The sequence below is a fragment of the Cryptomeria japonica genome, chromosome 11 (genome assembly GCF_030272615.1).
Source record: "Cryptomeria japonica chromosome 11, Sugi_1.0, whole genome shotgun sequence".
NCBI classification, from domain to species: domain Eukaryota; kingdom Viridiplantae; phylum Streptophyta; class Pinopsida; order Cupressales; family Cupressaceae; genus Cryptomeria; species Cryptomeria japonica.
This window is the reverse complement of record NC_081415.1, coordinates 509,603,605-509,624,972: the sequence shown is the minus strand read 5'-3', so window position 1 is coordinate 509,624,972 and position 21,368 is coordinate 509,603,605. Positions and strand designations below refer to the sequence as shown.

Sequence of the window (21,368 nt, the reverse complement as noted above, 5' to 3'; positions counted from 1 at the left end):
ATCCGGCAAACTAGGTACTCAATACAAAGAAGTAAATCTCCCTTGCATAGGTAATTTCAAGAAATAACATCCAAATAATCAGTGTGAAAATGAGTGACAGTATTTTGATTCAAAAGTATTCACACAGTTTTTTACCTGAAGCAAATGTAATGTGACTTACAATGTGGAAATCCAAAATACTATGTCTATGATAGAATTAATACATCTATTCCCAGTAAAAAGTGACTCTTTACATGACACTCCTTTACAACCTAAGGCTCAAAGACAATATTATAGAGCCTATCTCAGTATGTTCTGAATCAACAAATATGTATCATACATTTTCGTAGACGGCTAATGTCAGAAAATAGTATAAGTTTATAATCTACTAAGAAGCCATCCTATCTCTGCATTGAATTTGCAAACATTCTATAGAAAAATATGAAACAAAGAAACAACCAAGAAAGAAGACAGGAAAAGCCAAGAATGAAATTTATTATCACTCTGCATTGAGAAACTAGCTACCATACAAAAATCTCACCATGACTGCTTCCTTATCACTTGATGATAGGTTAAATGATAGGCCCTTTTCAAAATGCTTAGCCAATACATTTCCTTGAGTTTCCACTGAAGAGGAAATAGATCCAGTCATTACAACAATGGGTATGGACCCTTCTAAATGCCCATGTAGCCATGCTGCAATACATTCAACTCCTGCATCCAACCAGAGCTAAATCAGTACACCATAGCAAAGAACTCACCTATGTCCTACTTTCAGGTGGCAATTAATTTGCACCATTATCACACTTCTCATTTTACTAGGTTAACTCTATTCTACAAAGCATAAAAATCTACTTCAATCTGCAACATAATAATCTTTACATTAGCATACTTGAAACAACCTAACACCATTGTCCACTAGTACTTCTCTAATGAGATTCGATGTACCATTAGAATACTATACACCTCCTTGATCATTTCTCAACATTAACATACTTCCTTTTTCTTCCCAGAGATTTTTGGAGAAAAACGTGGAAAAATAAAGTGAAACTAAACAAATAATGAATTAACCAAAAGAACCACATTTCATCATATGAAGGAATTGTTTTTATAATTACATCATTTGACAAAGCTATCATCAAGTCACATTTAAATGCCTCTTAAACCAAACAACCATAATATAAAACTTGAAAATTGACTTTAGCAAGCAGGAACCCAAACAAAACATGATGGGACAGATGGTAGTTCCAAATGCACCGTATTTGTAGATCTCAATTGACAACAATGTTGAGATGCTTTGTTCTATGACTCTAGATCCCATATGGCAGGTATTTCTGTGGACCCTTGGACGAGGTTTGTTCAATTATAATACTCTCTTTTCTGTGGAGACCCTTGAAATGGGTGTGGACGTCTACTTATAATACTCTCATTTCTGTGGAGATTCTTGGAAAGGGTGTGGATATCCAATTATAATATTCTTTGTTCTGTGGAGACCCCTGGAAGGAGCGTGGACATCCAATTATAATACTCTTTTCTCTGTGGAAGCTCTTGGAAGAGGTTTGTTTCTCCAATTATAATGCTATCCTATTGGTGGACAATCTCTCTCTCTCTCTCTCTCTCTCTCTCTCTCTCTCTCTCTCTCTCTCTCTCTCTCTCTCTCTCTCACACACACACACACACACGGACATCCACTTGTGCTATTGGTGGATGTAATGCATTGATAAATTGCAACAACAAGTCGATGCAATGCAATGATGGAATACAACGGGGATGCATTGAGCTTCAAATATCTTCATCATGGGTTAACTAGATCCAAGAAATTTTTCATTCAAGGCTTTGGTTGATGGTGCTTGCAATGTCGCCAGTTTTGATAAAGAGACATTAATTAAATTAATTATTTAAGTTGCCCAAAAATAAATATTATTTCAAAAGGATAACTGAATATTAATTAATTTGGTTAAAAATAATAAAAAAGAATAAAATATTATTTAATTGTCACTTTATTTAATAATGTTTGCCTCAGCCTCAACCAATTAATAGTTGGCCTATCTTTTAGAAGGCTGATGGGAGTCTTTATAAGGGTGGCTTTGGGGATGAATTGAACATGTCAGATTCATATTGAAATTGATATGTAACTCATTTCCTTTACTTGGAGGAGTGAAGTTTCTAAGGATGCAAACCCTTGGAGCTTGAAGATTTGAACAAAAACCCAACCCTTCTCTGTGGACTGATTGCAGGTCAGCAATCATTACAGAACAAATTTGTAAAGTTTTCCTTCGAAGACAAATTTCGGTAATAAAGATACCTACAGATTTGGATGTTTGATGTTTTATCTACATCAAGTGTGCACTAGGTTTAATTTGGGAGGAATTAATATAATAAAATAAGATATCCTTTGATATAGTGGCATAGCATTAGAACTGTGTTGAATTTGTTTTAAAATTTGCAGGCTGTGAATGATGACTTGGGTGACAAAATAAAGACAACCCAAGGGATTATTTCAAAGATGCAATAATATGCAAAAAAGCACGATTATACCCAATTAATCACGAATCGTGGAGCCAGCCAATCTATTCCCCGAAAACATCTCAATTCACAAAAAAATGGTTGACCCAATTTTCAATTTTCATGTCTAAATCATGTTTAAATCATGTTAAAACCAAAAAAAAATGGCAAAAAAAGAGTGAAAAAAATCATTACAAAAACCCGTAAAACCGTAGAAAAACTTGTGAAATTACTGCATTGCTCAGAAATAAGGCCAAGTCTGAGATGGAATCAAAGTCAGTGCGGAATCGACATGGAAACAATTTGTTATTTTGTCCCCTAGTTTTCTCCCGACCTCTAAAAAACTCTAAATAGAGGAGCGGGAGGAGCAATGGCAGTCATCAACCGAATTTGAAAGGGTCTGTCATCCTAAATCGTGGGGGGCATATGAAATAGTGTCAAAGCAACTAACAAATCTGCTCTAAATCAAGACTTTGATATGACTCGAGCTCTCTATACACCCCATGGATTTTGACATGAACAAGTATATAACTAATATTATACACCAACTTTAAAATAAAAACTATTATACAATGTTACAGATGGCACTTTGACGAGGAAGGAGCAAACCCTTATAGTTTATAATTAATACTATAAAGTAGTTTTAAAATTTAAACTATTATATAATAATTGTAATATATATATTAATAATTATATAATAAACTATAAAATAAAAAATAATGTAAAATTTATAAAGCATATTTAATTTTTAATATAATATATAATTTTATTTTATTTTTTTATTGAGGAAACTTGGATTTATAGCGTGGTCTGAACCCAGAGAGACCACTTACGGAGGATCTCCTCCCACAAGGCCATTTATGTGGGGCCATCACTCTCCACACTTCACTTTGTCAAACCTGTGAGCTCTATGACCCGGCGATGGATTTATAGCGTAGTCCGAACCCAGAGAGACCACTTACGGAGGATCTCTTCCCACAAGGCCATTTATGTGGGGCCATCACTCTCCACACTTCACTTGATCAAACCCGTGAGCTCTATGACCCGGCGAAGGCACAAGGCCTACAAACTCAGTGGCCCAACAGGGGTTTGAACCTTGGTGGCCGCCTCACCAATGAAGTATTTGTACCACGACGCTAAACATTCAAAGACATATATAATATATGTAGATATAGATATAGTTATATAATTTTTAAGTTTTAATTGATATATTTAATTTTGGCTCAAACAAAGACATACAATCCATAATATGAGCAATATATCCAAAGTGCTCCATGAAATAAATCTGAATGACAACAAACAAGCTTTCATACTTGTAATAAAACAGAATCCAACACATAATCATCAACATTTCTCTCCACCTAAAATAGTAGTTGCAAGCTAGATATTGCCAAAACCAGTAGCTTGCTAATCTTTTACTTCAACTAAACACATGCGTTTTGTTGAATTCTACCCCATAGAAAGGACTTATCAATTGCCATTAGGGAATATAAAGCATGCAATTGTGAAATAGGACTTGATAAACTTTCTCAAATACAGAACTATGCCTAGAAAACTCCTCGCCTCAATCACAATGAAAGTCTTGGATCACTTCCAAATGGCTTCCATTTTTACTAAATTCCTAACAATAGCTGGATTGCTATCTGATAATTTTTTATCTCAGTTACTTCAAAGACTTAGCTAATATTTGATTTCAGACTTAAACAACTATGGTGTATTTGTTGACAGCCCTTTTAAAAAGTAAACTAAATATTTGCCTATGTAGCCAGCAATATGAATATAAACAACAAAAAATCTATTTTCCACAATTCATAGGTTAAACTCTATTTTATTTGCTCTCTATATCTCTATGCTATGGAAATGCCCTTAAGTTTTAAAATAAGTAGTTTTTGTCTAATTTTCTACAATTTTTTACAATTTTCTTAAAATCCAATAATGCCTAGTGCCTCAAAAGGCAGGCATTATTCTATACTTTCGAATATCCTCTTCCTGCAATTGGTGTTCCTGTGCGTGGAAGAAGTATACGGCAAAATACCAGTCCATTATTTGTTGCTGTCCTATACTGCTGTGCGTGGGAAATAAGGTGTAATCTGTTAATTAATGCTGTCAAAAATTCCTTAGTATTGAGATTACTGTGATATTAATAAGTTAATGTTATTGCATATATCTGAAATAAAGAGCAACAGTTACCAGCAATTGCTTGTTATTATTTTGGTATTGAGTTTCAGATTTTGGTATACTTTCCTGTTTATTGATTATGAACAACAAATGCATTCTATGAAAGAAAATGTGCAAGCAGAAAAACTACCAAGCATATACCTCTGAAACTATTCATTCAGCAAAAACGGAGTTCATAAAAAACAGCAGATTATAATCTAAGGTAAAAACTTGGACAAATTAAGCTGGGTCCTTACAAAATGTATGCAGCAATGCAGCCTACAACTTACAAGTTAATTCTAGACCATGGTTTAATTGTAGAAATCTCACCTCCTTTGAGGCAATCCTGGCAATAAAGCCAACTATAAATGCAATGTTCATCATCAAAATAAAAGCTTCGTCGCCTTTTATCAGAAAAAAGCAACCTGGAAATTGCCAGCCAAGACTGTTAGATATGGAGACCTCATAAGAAGTTTTAAATAACAAGAACATTTATAATATCCTCAAAATATTATAGCCAAATCTCCTCAAAGCAAATATGTTCATGAATAAATAGTATATTTTCAAGGGCACCATATAGGGAACATTGTATCAGTCAGCTAATACAACAAGGCAGAGATTTGAGAGCATATTTTGCATGAAAACACTTAAGATGTTAAAAGTAATGCATTATCAAATAAAATAGAAGAGTTAGACAAGCTTGAGAGTAAAATTTCAACAAACAACTCATGCCACATATCCAAAGTAGCCGATGAAAAATTCATATTAAATTACAAAGGGGAATATTTAATAAACAAATGCTCAGCCACTGCTCATATACAGAACACATGTAACAAATCAGAACTAGTTTAGAGGTTGACTCAAAACACTAGAATTGACTCTACTGTAATGCCCAAAAACCCCCAATTACTATAATGTTACTCTCACTAACCCCTAACTGGTGAGGATAACCCAAGAAGAGCAGCCAGTGCAAGATACTTAACCCCTAACTGGTGAGGATAACCCAAGAAGAGCAAGTGCAAGATACTTACACCTTTGACCAGCCTAAATCCCTATTTTGACCAATTTGTGACATTTCAAGGAACCCAGGGCAACTTTGTGGCCTAAAATGCAGTTTCTTTTAAACTTGCAGCATGGCATAACAATTTTGTAGATTACCACTTGGCATCTGACCATGAATGGCTAGTCCAAACCTCTTGAAACCTATTTTATGGTCCATTGCCATCCACATCGGATGCAATTGAGGATACAGTTCTTTTAAGAACTATTAGAGCAAGCAGCCGAACTAACGGACTCAGTTCAGAGAAGTGCAGAGTTGACTTAAAACAAAGAAGAATGAAATGAATTATCAGTAGTGCATGGAGCTCAATTTTTTATCTGCAGTAGAAAAAACCTATTACTAATCATCCCCACTTACAACTACTATAATGTTCCCTCTTTCCTAGTTAATTACTTCAATGCAAAGATTTGCTTATTATCCATCTCCGTAGGCAAATCCAGTGGATAGGAGATGTCAGTGCTGGCATGTGGGGTCTTAAACTCGGCAATTTGCACTAAGATGGCTTATTTTTATAAGGACTTAATGTTATTTTATTATAAAGTCATTTTTTGCTAACAATAGAAAATTAAATAAAGTGACTTTATAAGGTGAAGTTATAAAATAATAAAATATTACAAAGTACCCCATGGCACGCACCCCATGGCAACATAATGTTGTTTTAAAAGGGTGGTTTTTCTCAATCATGAATAAGACCCTCAAAGGGGGTCGAACTTGCTAGGAGGAAGTTTATTTTAATAAATTTCATTAAAATAAAGCATTGGAACCCTAAATGTTGTGACTAGGGTAAGGAGGCAATAAAGTGACATGAGGTGAATTTATTTGGACATCTTCCAATTCATTTTTACATCAACAATTTGGGATTTGAGCTCTGGAGATGAATTTCAGCAGCAGATTAGACTTTTGGGAATGAAAACTCCCTAGAGATAAGTGAATTGCATGAAACCTCAGTTCACAGTTGAGGGAAATCCATACAATGTTTCTATCGGTGCTTCAAAAAACATTAATTTCAGCAAGTAACAGAGTTTATATTGCAGATTTCAAGTGTTTGGAATCACCTCAAGGCAGCCACATCATTCCTAGAGCCAGCTGTACCAGTTCCTTAGCTGATCGTACCATCTAGAAAGCTCCAAGTTGCACAACTTGGTCATACCAACCAAAAAAGAGTTTGGAAATTGAGTGAACTTTATTATCAGCACCCTCCAGCAGTGTCTTGGTGATCACTCAGCTGGCTACAGAAGCCAATTTTGGTTCAGAGTGTGTGTTCTTTCAGTAGATCCAATAATCTTGCTTGCAGGCCAAGCGTGGGACTTAGCAATTCCCTATTTCATTCACTATTTGTTTTTTATAATTATTGTAGAAGCAAATAAAGCCATTTGGAGTCATACTCACTAGTTGAAAGCTCACAAACTGTGATCTCTTGAAAATCATTAATAAAATCCACTCTTGGTTGAGCACTCGACTCCTAGTATGCAATAACTGTTGTGGTGAATTAATTCTCTTAATTCTTAAAATAATTGTCTTCCGGTTCCAAAAAATCAGTACTCAGAAATTAATTACCAGTCATTTATATTTTTGCATTTTGGGTTGAAAAAATACCTTTCATTGGCATACATTCATGTTAAAACCTTATGCAATCATTGGCAACAAAACTTCTGAAAAACTATCCTAAAACCTTCCATCAGCAACATTAAAAAATCAGAAAAATTCAGTATAGACTGCCTAGGAATCTTCAACTACACTAATAGTTTGTATACACAAGGTCAAAAGGCAAGAAATCAGATTACAACAAATCTATCTATTGGGATGGTTACTGCGCAGAAGTATTCCTCCCCATATCATCTTTTTTGCCACAATTGGAAAAACAATCAGATCAAAACCTGACCATACCTAGTTAATGCAGATTGTTAGCAAAACCAATTAAATACTGGATTTTGCAAGCAACTGAAAATGCAAACATTTTCTCAATTTGATCATCTAGGATGTTTTGTGTTCCATTGATCATCAAAAGCTTGGCATGCATTAATGGCCACAAGTTTCAACCCTTTAAAAAGCCTTAGACATCGCAAAAACTAGCCACATTTGCGCACCCAAATCACCCATTGCAAAATCATGCTGGCCTAGAGTAAATCTGATCCTTGAGCCCTAATCTCACAACTTCCCACAGTTAAGCCCTTTATAAAAAATGCACAACTAACTAACCCAGCCTCAAAAGAATACAATTTACCCCCCAAAAAGGAGTGGGGCAATGTTGGTGTCCGTTTTATCATCTACCAAACATTAGAATAGGATACCCGAAGGTATTCTATCCTATCCTAAAAAATCACTACTGATTCCAAGGTCTATATGTGCGAACAAGCGACTTTAGTGAAATAGCTTCTTGGGTAGTGTATGCTGAAAATCTCAAGGGGACTTACATTTAACAACTGTCTTGAACGGCTGGACTTAGATGGATCTAGCAATTTTAGGCGCTTCTTCTTTTTGGGGATTTTCTAGGGATTTAGACTTTCAAAAGAAAAGGAAAAAGGGATAGGGTTAGGAAGGCTAATCTAATCCTACGAACTTCAGAGACGGTATCAATTGGGTGCTCTCGAGAAACCAAACCTTGCTTCGCCACACTAGGGACAACTACACAAAATCGGTGCAATCTTCAATGGATTGTGCTTATGATTAAGATGTTGGGGTGCACGGAGGATGGGCTCAGACTAACTTTGCATGGTGAAATGGAAATCATCCATACACCAAACGTATGAGCGGAGATACACCATTGATTGACACTTATCAAAATCCTTCATTCGAATTAACAACAATGAAAGCAAATCTAAATTAATTCTAACTAAGTGTTGAGGAAATTGAAACCATGCAAATCATTCAAACAATAGAGATTACAAAGCAAGCGCACATGCAATATATTATCTGGAAATGACATTACGCAACAATGCATCAAAAACCTCACACCCTCCAAATGAGAGGAGGCAACCTTATATAGTTTTTCAAAAATAAATGAACGGCCGAGATCGAACAGTGATCAAGGGTCAAGATTGAAAGTTATAAACCCTAATTAGGGTTTCCCAAAACACTATTAGCTTGAATGAATGAGAAAGTGACACATGGCACAACTGCTAATCTCACTAGGTTCGTCTTTCGTCGATTCGATGTATATGGACACAATAAGCTTGACCTCGTCCATGGTGACACATAGCAAACTGCCAATCTGGAAGTCGATGATGTCCACATCATCAATACATGTGGCGAGGATGCTCTCCCACTCCACCGCTTGGACAAGAAAACTTTCATCGATGAAGAGAAAGTTTGCAATCCTCGAGAGATCACCTTTGTCAATCATCCCTGAATCCCTAAAGAAGCTTGACTGAATCCTGGCTCTCAGGTTCTCTGTAATGGACACCCCGGAATGCCCAAAAACCATACCAATTGCTGCTAGGAATTTTATCAAACAGTTTGCATCCAACTCCTTATTTCTCCGTTTAACGTTTTAAATTCCCTTATGGCTCCGGAAATGAAATGTTGGTTTGTTTTACATGGAATTGAAATCACAGAATATGGACAAGAATGAACTACAATAATATGCAAACTGAAAATTGAACTACTGCTGATAAGATGTTATTTTCAGATTTTAATAAAATCAAATACATGGCAGATTATCAACTCACTAATTATTCCAGCATTATTGACATAATACTCCAGCAATCATTTTCAATCTTGCTGCTACAGTGACATGAATAGTACCCGCGTGAATAGTAACCACGTGAATAGTAATCGCGTGAATAGTACCCGCATGAATAGTAACCGCGTGAATAGTACCCGCGTGAATAGTACCCACGTGAATAGTGTTGCAGCAATATTAATTTGTCTTCAACAGGTCCAATATCTTCATAAAATCATCTCCTCAAAATGGCATAAGCATTGGACAAGTAGGGAAGAAGATATGAACAAACATTAAATCTGCCTGTAGCTGGAAATGCACCCAATCTGCCTGATAATGAAGCTGATAGCAATGAATTCCAAAGGCCAAACCCCAGGGGAATGACGTCTAGAATGTCACAAGAGAGGATAGACGTCCTCTAATGCCAAGAACGGATCTGCAACTCACACATACCAATTCTTCTCATATTCAACATATCTAATGAAGCCACAAACGCTTTCTTTTATTCATTTTCCAAGGGTCCACTCAACTCTCATGGGCAATGTGGGATAAAAGATGAGCAATATAAAACATATATTAAAATATTCACTTATGTCTCCCTTGGGTACAGATCCCCATAAAATAAATATTAGAGTAACACTTTAATATTTTACAATTAAATTAAATGTTACTTTAATAAAACTTCAAGCATTAAAATGTATTAGCAATCGGACTCCGAATAATGCGAGTGATAGCTCGTCGGAAAGCTCTCACCAAGGAGTATCAAATCCAAACACCAAAACTGGCCTCCACTATGTCCTACTGACTTACTAAAAATAGTAAGTATGCCTGAAACTGAGTAAATCAACTTCGTTTTGGCCCAAACTGGAAATGACTAGGCCAAAACACTCCAGGATCCCCTTAAACCCTTCGTTAGCCCTCGGGACCATGTGGAACAAGGCTAAGGCACACACACTTGGTCAACTGCTAAAGTGGGGACATTACATTCTCTGCTTGCAAATGCTTCTCTCTTATACTTTCTTTCTTCCAGATCTCAAATGCCACACGAAATACTTTGCTCGGGATCTCCCTGACACTTTCCTTGGTCTCAAAGCACTTGGTCTCGGATTTCTTCATAACTTCAATCCCGGTGACCAAGGCATAATACCATGTGCTGAATTCGAACCTGTCTCCGACCTGTATGATACCTGCATCCACTAGGCTTCTCTTCGACAAGCCTCCGATTACCTTCAGATGTGGGAGTATTTCATCTTGAATTTCCTCCACATCCTCCCAATTGGTGGCTAGATCCTGGATATGATTGATCAATGAAGAGACTAACTCATGTGTTGATACTAAATTCTCTACCAGTATGTCAGCACGTGCTGAAGCATCTAAAATCCATTCCTTGGCTTGTGTGTACGAGCCCTTCATATCATCATAGTCCTTCATCGATCCCTGCTGAAGAGACTATGGTGGGGTAACCGGGATCTCATGGTTAAGTGGTCTGGTAAGATGGAGAACGTACTTTTTCCACTGCTGGTTCTCTTCTTCAACCTTCTTCCTATTTTCTTTCTCATGAGCCAGACTTGTCTTCAGAGCGTTGCAAGAGTCTTCGAAATACTAGACCTCTTGGTCCTGGGTGGGCTTTCCTAGCTCTATGGTGGTGATCTTGTAATCATCTGCGGCGACATTGTCCCTAGTCTTTCCTTCTTCGGGCACCGCTATCTGGACTGTCCTAAATCCTGCACTATCTCTCTGAATCAAAGAAAACTTTCTGGCGGGCTTGGGTGGTTTAGCTATAGTGGGCTCATTCACCTTCTCTAGGAATGTTGTTGTGATTTCTTCGGAACAGGCCTCCTGGGGGACCTTAGCCTTTATTCTTTCCCTTAGCCAATCAGAGATAGTTGATTGCTCTACAGTATTTTGGTCAAATCCATCATCTGTCCCTCCTGGGTTCGCAGGTATGCCGTCCAAGAAGACTGTAGGCGCTTCAGCTTGCTCTTTGTTCTGACTTTGGACAACTTCCTTCATTACTTCTTCAACTGAAGGAGAAGGCATTAGCTCTTCATCATCAACCATGCAGATGTTCATCTCCTGTTCCTTAACTGCATTCTGATTAGGTACGATAGAAGCGGCACTTAGAATGGATTGGCCTTCGTTGGACTCCCTTCTTTCTCCTACGATCTTCTTCCCTGTGACTTTTATGGAGCTCCCCACTGACTCCTTCCTCTTCCGAGACCCAACACTTTCTGGATTTCGGGCATTACCTACAGAAATACAAAGATTGGAGGGCAAAGAGTCATCCACTCCCATTAGTTCGTAGGTTAAGGTCACACCTTTGGACTTTAATTGCTTTGTCCTTTCAGATGTCCACCATCTGGAATACTCAACCACTGTCCTCATGAGATCGGCTGGATCTGATTTTTCTCCCTTCGTCCAATCTATCAAAACCAATGGTTCATTCTTCATTTTTTCGAAGCCCGGTTGCTGAAGCTCAAGGCTATCCTCTACTTGGTCAGCTACTTTGAATACCTTTGTTGCTCTCACCATGTTTAAAGGAATTCTCGACCAAAATCTCTTCCTGACTTCGAAACTATCGGCTGTGTTAGCCCAATAATCTTCTAGATCAAGCCTGTGCTCAAATGTCCTTCCTTCGACCTTCCTTATTCAGTGGAATGGATTGAAATTCCTTCTCGCCTTGTATTGATAAAAGGGATACCAGGCTAGCTCCTTCTCGGCTGTCGCGGCAGCCTGTGCCGATGAACATGTTTCCAGTCCATTACCAATTGTGAGTGAGGAAGTCCCTGCCTTCTTTTGTTTATCCCTTTGAATCACCATATATTCCTCCAATTGCCTTACAAAATCGAGCAACACCACTCGATTGGTGGGGTAAGCTGGAAGCTTATATGGAGGCCCAGAGAATACCTGAATTCGGAGGTAAGTGAACTTTGGATATTGGATGTACCAATACCCGAACCGACTGATGAAGTCCATAGACTTTGGAGAGAGTCTCTGGTGCAATCCACCTTGAAATGTCCGAGTGATGTGCATGAGGAAGGTATCATTCACTCTTTTGAAATGGGATTTTTCTTCCATGTGGAGCTAGGGACAGCAATCATAGACTGGAAACTGGTTCTCCTTGTTCCCTACTTCTCCTCTGCAAGTAAGACCTCTGTATCTGTAGGTCCTGGCCAAAGAATAAAACAGGTAAGAACTCGTGAAGAAAGTCCTATTCGCCTCTAGGTTCCTCAACTGGTTGTCTAGGTTGTCGCTAATCATCCTAGCCCGGTGTATCATTTTTACTCTATTCATTATTTCATTAATGAAATAATACATCCAGGGTTCGAATGGAGCTCCCTGAGGATTTCCCATTATTCTATTGAGTAGAACGATCATGTCCCCAATGTCTTCCTTGAAGTACGCCCTCACCAGGCTCTTCCTTTGGAGTTTGGAGGTGCCCTTCTGTTGATGTGTTTTTTATGCACATAACAATACAGAATAAATTACCAAAGTAATTTACCCTCTCTTGAACAAAATCACCTCAGATGCTAAGAATGAGATCAACTAAAATGATTTCAAGGTTTCTACATGTTAGGTCTTGACGAGTGGGTAAGTTCAGTGGTTGATGTGAATTGCTGTGTTTCACTTTGGGGACTTACGCAAATGTTTGGATTATCATGAATGATGCGGAATAGGTATGCTGACAACTTAAGATTTATCAATAGGGCTCTGGATTTACTTCTTATTAAAAAAGGAGGAAAAAGAATAGGGTTCAGGAAATCTATTCTAATCCTAAGAATGTAGGGAATGATGAATGGATTTAGTGGAATCAAACCAGGCAAGGTCTCACAATCAGGTATTGACACAAGCTTAGTGCAATCATCTAAGGTATACTTAATGATTTTCAAACTATTACCATCAAACGAAGACACCATCCAAGTTGATGCTTGTCAATGAACGCATAATAGTTGAAGTTATGCTTACTCAAACTCCAGTTGACCACACAAGACGCACTTACCAGCGGAAAGAGGCTAGTGGTATGGATTAAAGATTCCACACAAATATACTCAACAAATCTTTCATTCAATCTAACATACATGAAAATAAATTCTAATCTAAATTCTAATCTAACTTGGAGGAATTGAGAACCATGAATGCAAATACAACACTTGAAGAGCAAAATCACCAACAATTGAACAATGAATAGGATTCAAATAGCTGTAGCATATACCAACAATTCTACAAAAACTCTCTCTTACAAATGAGAGACAAAGGGGCATATATAGAGTCTCTTACAAAATGGATGGCCCAAATTGATCTAAGATCAACGGTCGAGATCATGCCAACAAAACCCTAGAATTGCCCTAATTAGGGTTACATCAAAAATGATGCCACCAACATATGGCCCAATAGAAAGATACCTAGTCATCATATAGGGAATCTTCTAGAAGATTCCTCCCTACATCTCTCTCTCTTAGCATACTCCAAGAATCTAGCCAAAACTGAATCTAACTCCTCCATGGAAATGCTAAGCAAGGTATCCTGCTGTAAATCAATCACATCCAATGAATCCGAGCAAGCATTCAAAGTATTCTCCCATTCAGGCATGAGCTTCTGCGAATTATGAACATGAATCAACAAAGAGACCAAGTCATCTATCTGACTCTTCTACAAAGAGTCCAACTGGAAAAAATACATAAATTTTATCTTGTCTCTTAATTCGGCTAAGTGTAAACCACTAGCATTACTAACATCAACACCCAATAATTCCTCAATCGAGGCAAGGATCTTCATCTGAATGTCCTGAATTAATCCTTCCATCTCCATACAACTCGATTGGGCGTTCTCATAAGCTGATTTCTTCAAAGCTAGTGCACAATACCAGCCATGGAAATTATATATGTCTCCACTGTGCACAATGTTCTCGCGGACCAAAATGGAATTAGGAACCTTCTTCAATGCCAGGAGGCATGGAATAGTCTTCTCTTGGATAGGCCGGAATTCTTCCCAAACTCCCTCCAAATACTGGATCTTGAATACAAGCGTTGTTCTCTTATCATATGCTTGGACAAACTGAGTAAGGAAATCATCTGCCTGCTTTCTTGTGGTTTCAATCCACTTTTCCACCTCTGAGTGTGTACCTCTTGCTACCTCGCAGTGTGAATGTATTCCATGGTCAACTACAATAGGGGAAATAAGGGTGGGATCTCCACGCTTTGTCCCTGCAATATACTCTCCGAGTCTAATATTTTCTTCTTTGTACCTTTCATTCTCCGCAATCGCTGTGTCTAACTTTGCATTGATTGCTTGGAGGTTGTCACCAATCTCCTGAAATTCTTGCCTTGCGGATGGACGACCAAGGGCAACTGAACTGATCTGGAAATCCATGTGAGTAGCAGTGTCCACTATCACGCCGGCTCTAGGAACAGCAATCTGGGCAATCCGCATTCCTGTCTCATCTCTAGCTATGTGCGACAAAATCTCTGCTCTCTTGGGCTCCTTCTTAGCACTCCTAGCTAGGTAGTCATCAATATCCTCAATAGGTTGTACTTCTATCATTTGTTTACTTTTTTCCATACTCTTCCTCAACCATTCAGGAATAGCGGTCATCTCCATACCATCATCAAGACATATTTCTCGATCAAGGTCCTTCAGTGCCGAGATAACTTCATCATTATCATTAGGATTATTCCCGGTCCAATCATATACATCATTTCCCAAACTAACTTCCAAAAGGACAGTAGGGGATCCCGATTGGTCATCATTCTCATCAGGAGGCACAGATGTTGCTGTGGCATGAAATTCCTGAGTATTCTCAGGTAGTATCACTGTGTTGGAACACTGCTGAGTCTCCTTATTCTGTTCTGTTACTTCAATCACTTCGATTGATGAGACACTGGGAGGGGGTGAAGGAATGATAAGTGGAGGAATGATAGTCTTTTGTTTCTTCTTCACATCCTCAATCTTCTTCCCTCTAGCCTTGACTTCTCCAGGCATGTTCTTCCTTCTCTTGGGAGCTTGACTCTCTTCGTCTACATGAATCCTGACATCACTGACAGTCCTCTGATCATCCTCGGAAGTAGACTCTTCCGTCTTCATCCTTTCATAAGTGAAGGGAACACCCATGTCAACTAATCTGTCATCTCCATATCCACCCATGTGCGGGAGAAATTCAAGACTTCTCTCATCAATATATTCAGATCAGTCTCCTCTGACTCTGACCAATTTGGCAATAAGATTGCCTTCTTCATTTCATTCTCATAATGTGGGTGTGTATGATCTCTATCATCTAATACCTAATCAGGGATGAGAAAAAGTCCACACTTCTTCATGAAATCTACTGACATTTTGGACCACATTCTTCTCTTCACTGCTTGTTCGTCCATTAAGTTAGCCCAATAATCCTCTATGTCAACCTTATGAGTGAACTTCTCTCCTCTGATCCTTCCGACCTTCTTGTCTGGATCGAATCTCTCTCTTTTCTTGTAGGTAGCAAATTTGTAGAATGCAATCTCCTCACCTGCAGTGCTAGCAGCTATGGCGGATTGGCAGACCTCTGACGTCTTCCCAACTGAAATAGGTAATGTCATTCCTGTCCTGTGCTTCTCTCTCTGGATAACATCGAACTCTAGAAGCTGTCTTACCACTTCCAACAATATCATTCTGTCAGTAGGATACCTAAGAAGTCTGTGGGATTTAGATTGAAACCCATGAAGCCTGAGGTATGTGAAAGTGGGAAACTGTATATACCACGATCCATATTTTTCTATTAACTCTGTTGCCTCCTTGGACAATCTTCTGTGGATTCTGCCCTGCAGCATCCGTGTGATGTACATAGTGAATGCATCATTCACTCTCTTGTAGTCTTCAATTCTGTGCATACTCAACTGGGGGTAGCATTCATAACTCTTAAACTGTCCTTGCCCATTCCCGACTTCACCTTTGAATATTAATCCTCTGTATGAAACAAACCGTGCAAGCAGGTACACCAGGTAAGAAGTCATGGCTAATGACTTGGACCGCTCTACATTCCTCAACTGAAAATCCAGATTGTCGCTTATGATCTTAGACCAATTCACTAGTGTTCCTTTAAGACAATCCTGGATGAAGTAGAACATCCATCCATGAAATATTGCTCCCTGTGGTATTCCCATCACTTTGTTGAGTAGGAATATCAAATCACTATATTCCTCCTTAAAATATACGCACATAAGTGTCTTGGGAGCCTTGGAATGATGATTCCTAGGTTCAATCATCCATTCTTTATTAATTAAACTCTTGCATACACCCATCTTCTTCGTGTATCTATCTGCATAATCTTCCTTGGTCACATCCTTCATGTCTGTACTGCGTGGAATTCCGAATACCTCAACAATTGCATCCTCAGCAAGGTAGGCGATGACAACATTCTTGTGAGCGGATCGTAACATCATGCACACTCCAGGATCAACTCACTGCACTGTATGGATTGTGGAAACCCAGCGGCATGGAAAATGCCGCTCTTCATAATATTCGCATATGCTGGAGAAGGAACCTGATCTCTGGATCCAAACATCTGACGCTGCATCCGGTCGAAGTCCAGGAAACGCATGTTGGTATCAGTGATCTCCCTCCATCTGGATGAAATCTTGAACTCTGGATAAAATCCAGTCTCCAACGTCTTCAGCAGCTCTTTCCTTTCCTTGTATCCTGACTTCGACATCGCACCTCTACGAAATTGGAAGTTAGTCCTAGGATAAAAATAAATACTTGTAATAAAATTCCTGACTTTCTAGAGATTTAGCTAGTTTAGAGCATGGAGTCAAGAAAATAATCCATACACTTGGTAAATTTTAGCAATTACGTTCAATGTGTGACAACACTAAGGCATGGAAGCCTTCCATAAAAATTCATTTATACCTCCTTACGCTTAGAAAATATGCAAGCAAAGAATGCAAAGGAGTATACCGGATTGATGATGACTTAGGAAAGGTGTGAAAGGTTGTGTTTTCACACAATGAATGTCTGAAGACACCTTCCGCAGTCAACAATGGAGGTCAAAATTCTGAAGACAACCTGAAAATTCAGACTTTCAAATATGTTGTAATCTTCAAAATGTGCATAAAATCAATAAAAATCAGTTTTATTGATGAAAACAATCATTTTCCGGAATGTAAGTATGGCTGGTAAAAATTAGTTTTCTGAGGACAAGTCTGAAAATCGAACACTTCAGACTTACCAGCACCTTGCAAAGTGGTTTAAATCCCTGAAAATGATGAAAAATGGCTTAAGAAACAGCCCCAAGCAAATTCGCCAAAATTGGTTAGGTGGCTGGAAATGAAAATTTCTGAGGACAACCGCGTAACAATGGAGTTTCAGACCTGCAACAGCATTAAAATGGTCTAAAAAGTGCACAGAAAACTCCACAAAATCTCTCCAAATGCTAAATATTTAAGTTAGAATTGGCTGGGCAATAAAAACTTAAGTTTGAAAATTAATGGCAGCCATTAATGGAGGTCAAAATCTGAAGCAAACCTCAGATCTGAAGCGAATCAGCAGGCTGGAAATGATGACAGCCAACAAACATGCATGAAAAATCCACCAAAATGTGGCCTCCAAGCAAAATCGAAATTTTCCCAAGTCTAGCGCTAAAATGGAAATCTGAAAATTGATGCCAATAGATAGCTCAAATCTGCAATAATGGAGGATGGCAATAATCTGGAAAAATCGCCCAAGTTGGGATTGAAAACCCCAAACACAAAAATTTGCCTGCCTTAGCAAAAAATTGAAATTTTCAAAATTCTGAAAATAGTTGTCAATGGCAGCAATCTGCAGAAATGAAGGTCTGAACAGCAAGCAACAATGGTGGAGGAAAAATCGCCCAAGGTCTCCAAACACAAATTCGCCAACTTTCACCAAAAAATGCTAAATTTGGAAAAAATTGCCAAACTTAGCAAAATCGAAAATCTGAAACTGGTCTTTAATGGCAGCCAAGAGGAATAAATCAGCAAGCTGGAAGAAAAAAAAGGAGGAAAATGAATCCTCAATCCCACACTTCACAAAAACGCCTTGCTAAAAAATTCTCCCAACTTGAAAAAAATCGCTCTCATGGAGACACCTGGTAGAAATAATAATAAAATAATGCTGAAGTTCCTCTCATATACTTGCTTTCAGCTCCAACTTTCACCACACAAGCAATGAGGGATATAAAAACACTTGTATAAATACTTGCTTGGTGAAACCCTAACTTGCTTCTAGAAGATTCAAACATTTAATAATTATTGCAAGTTATTAAATTTGCTTTTAAATTTTAAATAATCATTTAATAATTATTTAAAAGCAATCAAAATGGGGCTTTTATTTAAAATATTCCAATTTAAATCCAAAACAAAGCCTCCAGGGGAAAATCGCTATAGGTTGGGATTAAAAAATCCCTTCAAAAATCGCTTGTGTCAAAATTTGCCCCATAGGGGAAATTCGACCCATGCTTGGATAAAAATCCATGCTCAAAATCATCAAAATGCACATAAATCACCCTCCAGGGGAAAATCGATATGAGTTTGGACAAAAATCCAGACAAAAATGCACTCATTTTGCAAAAATCACCCCCCAGGGGAAATTCGATGGGTGTCTGGACAAAAATCCACACTCAAAAATCACTTAACTTGAAAAAATACCTCCCTGGTGGAAATTCGACCTTAGTCTGAACAAAAATCCGGACTCAAAAACTCTTCATAATGTTCCCAGTGGAAAATCGATCCCTGTCTGGACAAAAATCCTAACTTAGTTGTCACAAAAATCCTGGTGGAAAAATGACCCAGGCATGGAATTATCCTTGCACTCCAGTCCGCACTCCCAGGGGAAATTCGATGGGTGTCTGGATAAATCCTAACACTTAGCCAAATTTTAGCATCTCCAGGGGAAAATCGCTCCAGGTGTGGATAAACAGTGGGGGAAATTAGTGGCCAGTATAGATTCCAGGGGAAACCCATGTGTACTATGGATTTTGAGTGGGGGAATGGGTTGGGTAGTCTAGAATGTGAGGGGAAAATCACCCCTAGCATGGATTTTGACACTTTAACCCTTGGAATATGGATTTCCCTTAGGATTTTAACATTTTAACCACTCAAAATCACTCAGCGACTTTAAATTTAACTGGACTTAGACTAATTTTCCAAAAATATGAGCGAAACGCCAAGAAAATGTTGGAATAAAGTGCGAAACCAATTTAAATATTACCTTAGGAGCGAGAAACAACTCCAAAAGGTCTGTGAATATCTTAGCACTTTAAAATCATTGATGCGCATGTTTAAAAACACGTTAACGTTCAAATGCTCAAACACTTAACAAAACTTAGGATCATTAAAAATATCATCTTTTGCAACTTGATCCTAACACTTCAAAAAACCCTAAACGGCACTAGGCATGATCAAAACTCTGAGACTCAGGCACGGAAAACGCAAAATTGCCCACTAAGCAGCCAAAACCCTAACCTAACGACGCAGGAAGCTAGCAAAGAGGGGGTCCCCATTGGCAATGGGGCGATGTGTGAAAAGGTCACAACACCTTCCTCGGCTTGTCCAGCCAGGAATGGTTGACTATGGCATCATATTCCTCCAAGTGGTCCTAATACATGCCATCAGCTTCTTCTTTTGTTACATACACCGTGTTGTGATATTCTAGGATCCGGAAGGCCTCTCTGATGGCCTCATCACTGATGTTTGCTAGCACCCTTCCATCAGGTGCAACAATATCTTTACTAGTGGGGTTGTAATGTTTAGCGCATTCAACCACTAACTCATTCCATTACATGGTGGGGAGGAAGCCAGCAGCATGCATGATGCCACTCTTCATCATCTTTCAGGCAATGGTGCTAGGCACAAGGTTGTCCAGACCAAACATTCGCTTCTTAAATTCCCTCAGATTGATGTGTCCGAGGTTGGTGTCGCTAACATTCTTCCATTTTGAAGTCATCCTTGACTCCAAAGGAGCATCTTTATCCACTTGAAATTTCATACTGCCCAGGATCTACAAGCAAACAATGAAATTTTAAGTTAGTAATTAATTCGCAATTTGAATAAAAAACGGGGCTGCGAAATGGCTAAGTGTTGGAAAATTTCATCTTATTCTCATACTTAGCCAAACTGAAATTTCATCCTTAAAACCCTTCAACCTTCAAGGGTGGTTGTGATCGTGAATCAACACCCAGTGTGTATAACTCCGAAAATTTCTTATACAGCCAAAAAAAAAAAATCATTCTCTAGAAATTCGAATAAATTTACTAAAAAAAATCACTTCTTAAACTCTGAAAAATACTCAGAAAAATCATAAATCTGCGTCATGAATTCCATTTCACCTTCAAATGGATGGAAGTAAGGCTGAAATTTTCTCAAGAACACTCAGGAAATTCAAGAACGATTCAATAACTCTTCCTTATGCTGGTTGTCTTTCTCAAAAATCTGTGAAACTTTTGTCAAAAAAGTTTATCCAACTTCCAGCACTGTCCAAAACTTTCTCCAGATGATCTTCAAACTGAAAATACTTTACTAAGCTCTCCTTAGTAATTTCGAACTTCTTGCTGTAGAAATGAAGTTTACAACGAAGTATTTGTAAATAAAGTTAAATCCTCAATCAGAAACCCTTAAAATCTTCCAACTCATGTTTCCAATTTTAACTTCATTCTTTAGGAAAGTGTTGTCATGTTTCCAAATTCGAGAAAAATATCTTCCAAAAGTTTCCAATTTGGCTATAAGTTCGAAATATTTATTAATCTTCCAATATTCTCTTTTAAAAACTTTCCATTTTGGATTTAAGTTCGTTATCAATCTTCCAATATTCTCATTTTGAAAACTTTCTATTTTGGATTTAAGTTCGAAATCTTGAAGGATTTTCATGACATCACTTGTATTTTCGTTGATTTTGTTTGACTTTTATGCTTAGGCGGACTTTTGAAGACTCACCTTCATATTCATCAAACTTTGGCGGACTTTCCTTACCCCTCCAAGGCATGGTGGACTTTTAAGACATGGTTACCAAGGGCGGAGT

The 21,368-nt window shown here is 38.1% G+C and overlaps 1 protein-coding gene across 1 annotated transcript in view; it reads right to left on the bottom strand.

The window, feature by feature from the left end:
• LOC131034553 (uncharacterized) overlaps positions 1-21,368 on the bottom strand; it is a 400,008-nt gene that overhangs the window by 308,946 nt on the left and 69,694 nt on the right. The window contains exons 5-6 of the mRNA XM_057966103.2: positions 4,972-5,066; positions 521-693 (exon numbers count right to left, since the gene is read on the bottom strand). Coding sequence (XP_057822086.2) covers positions 521-693; positions 4,972-5,066 — 268 coding nt within the window. The remainder of the gene's footprint in view (positions 1-520; positions 694-4,971; positions 5,067-21,368) is intronic.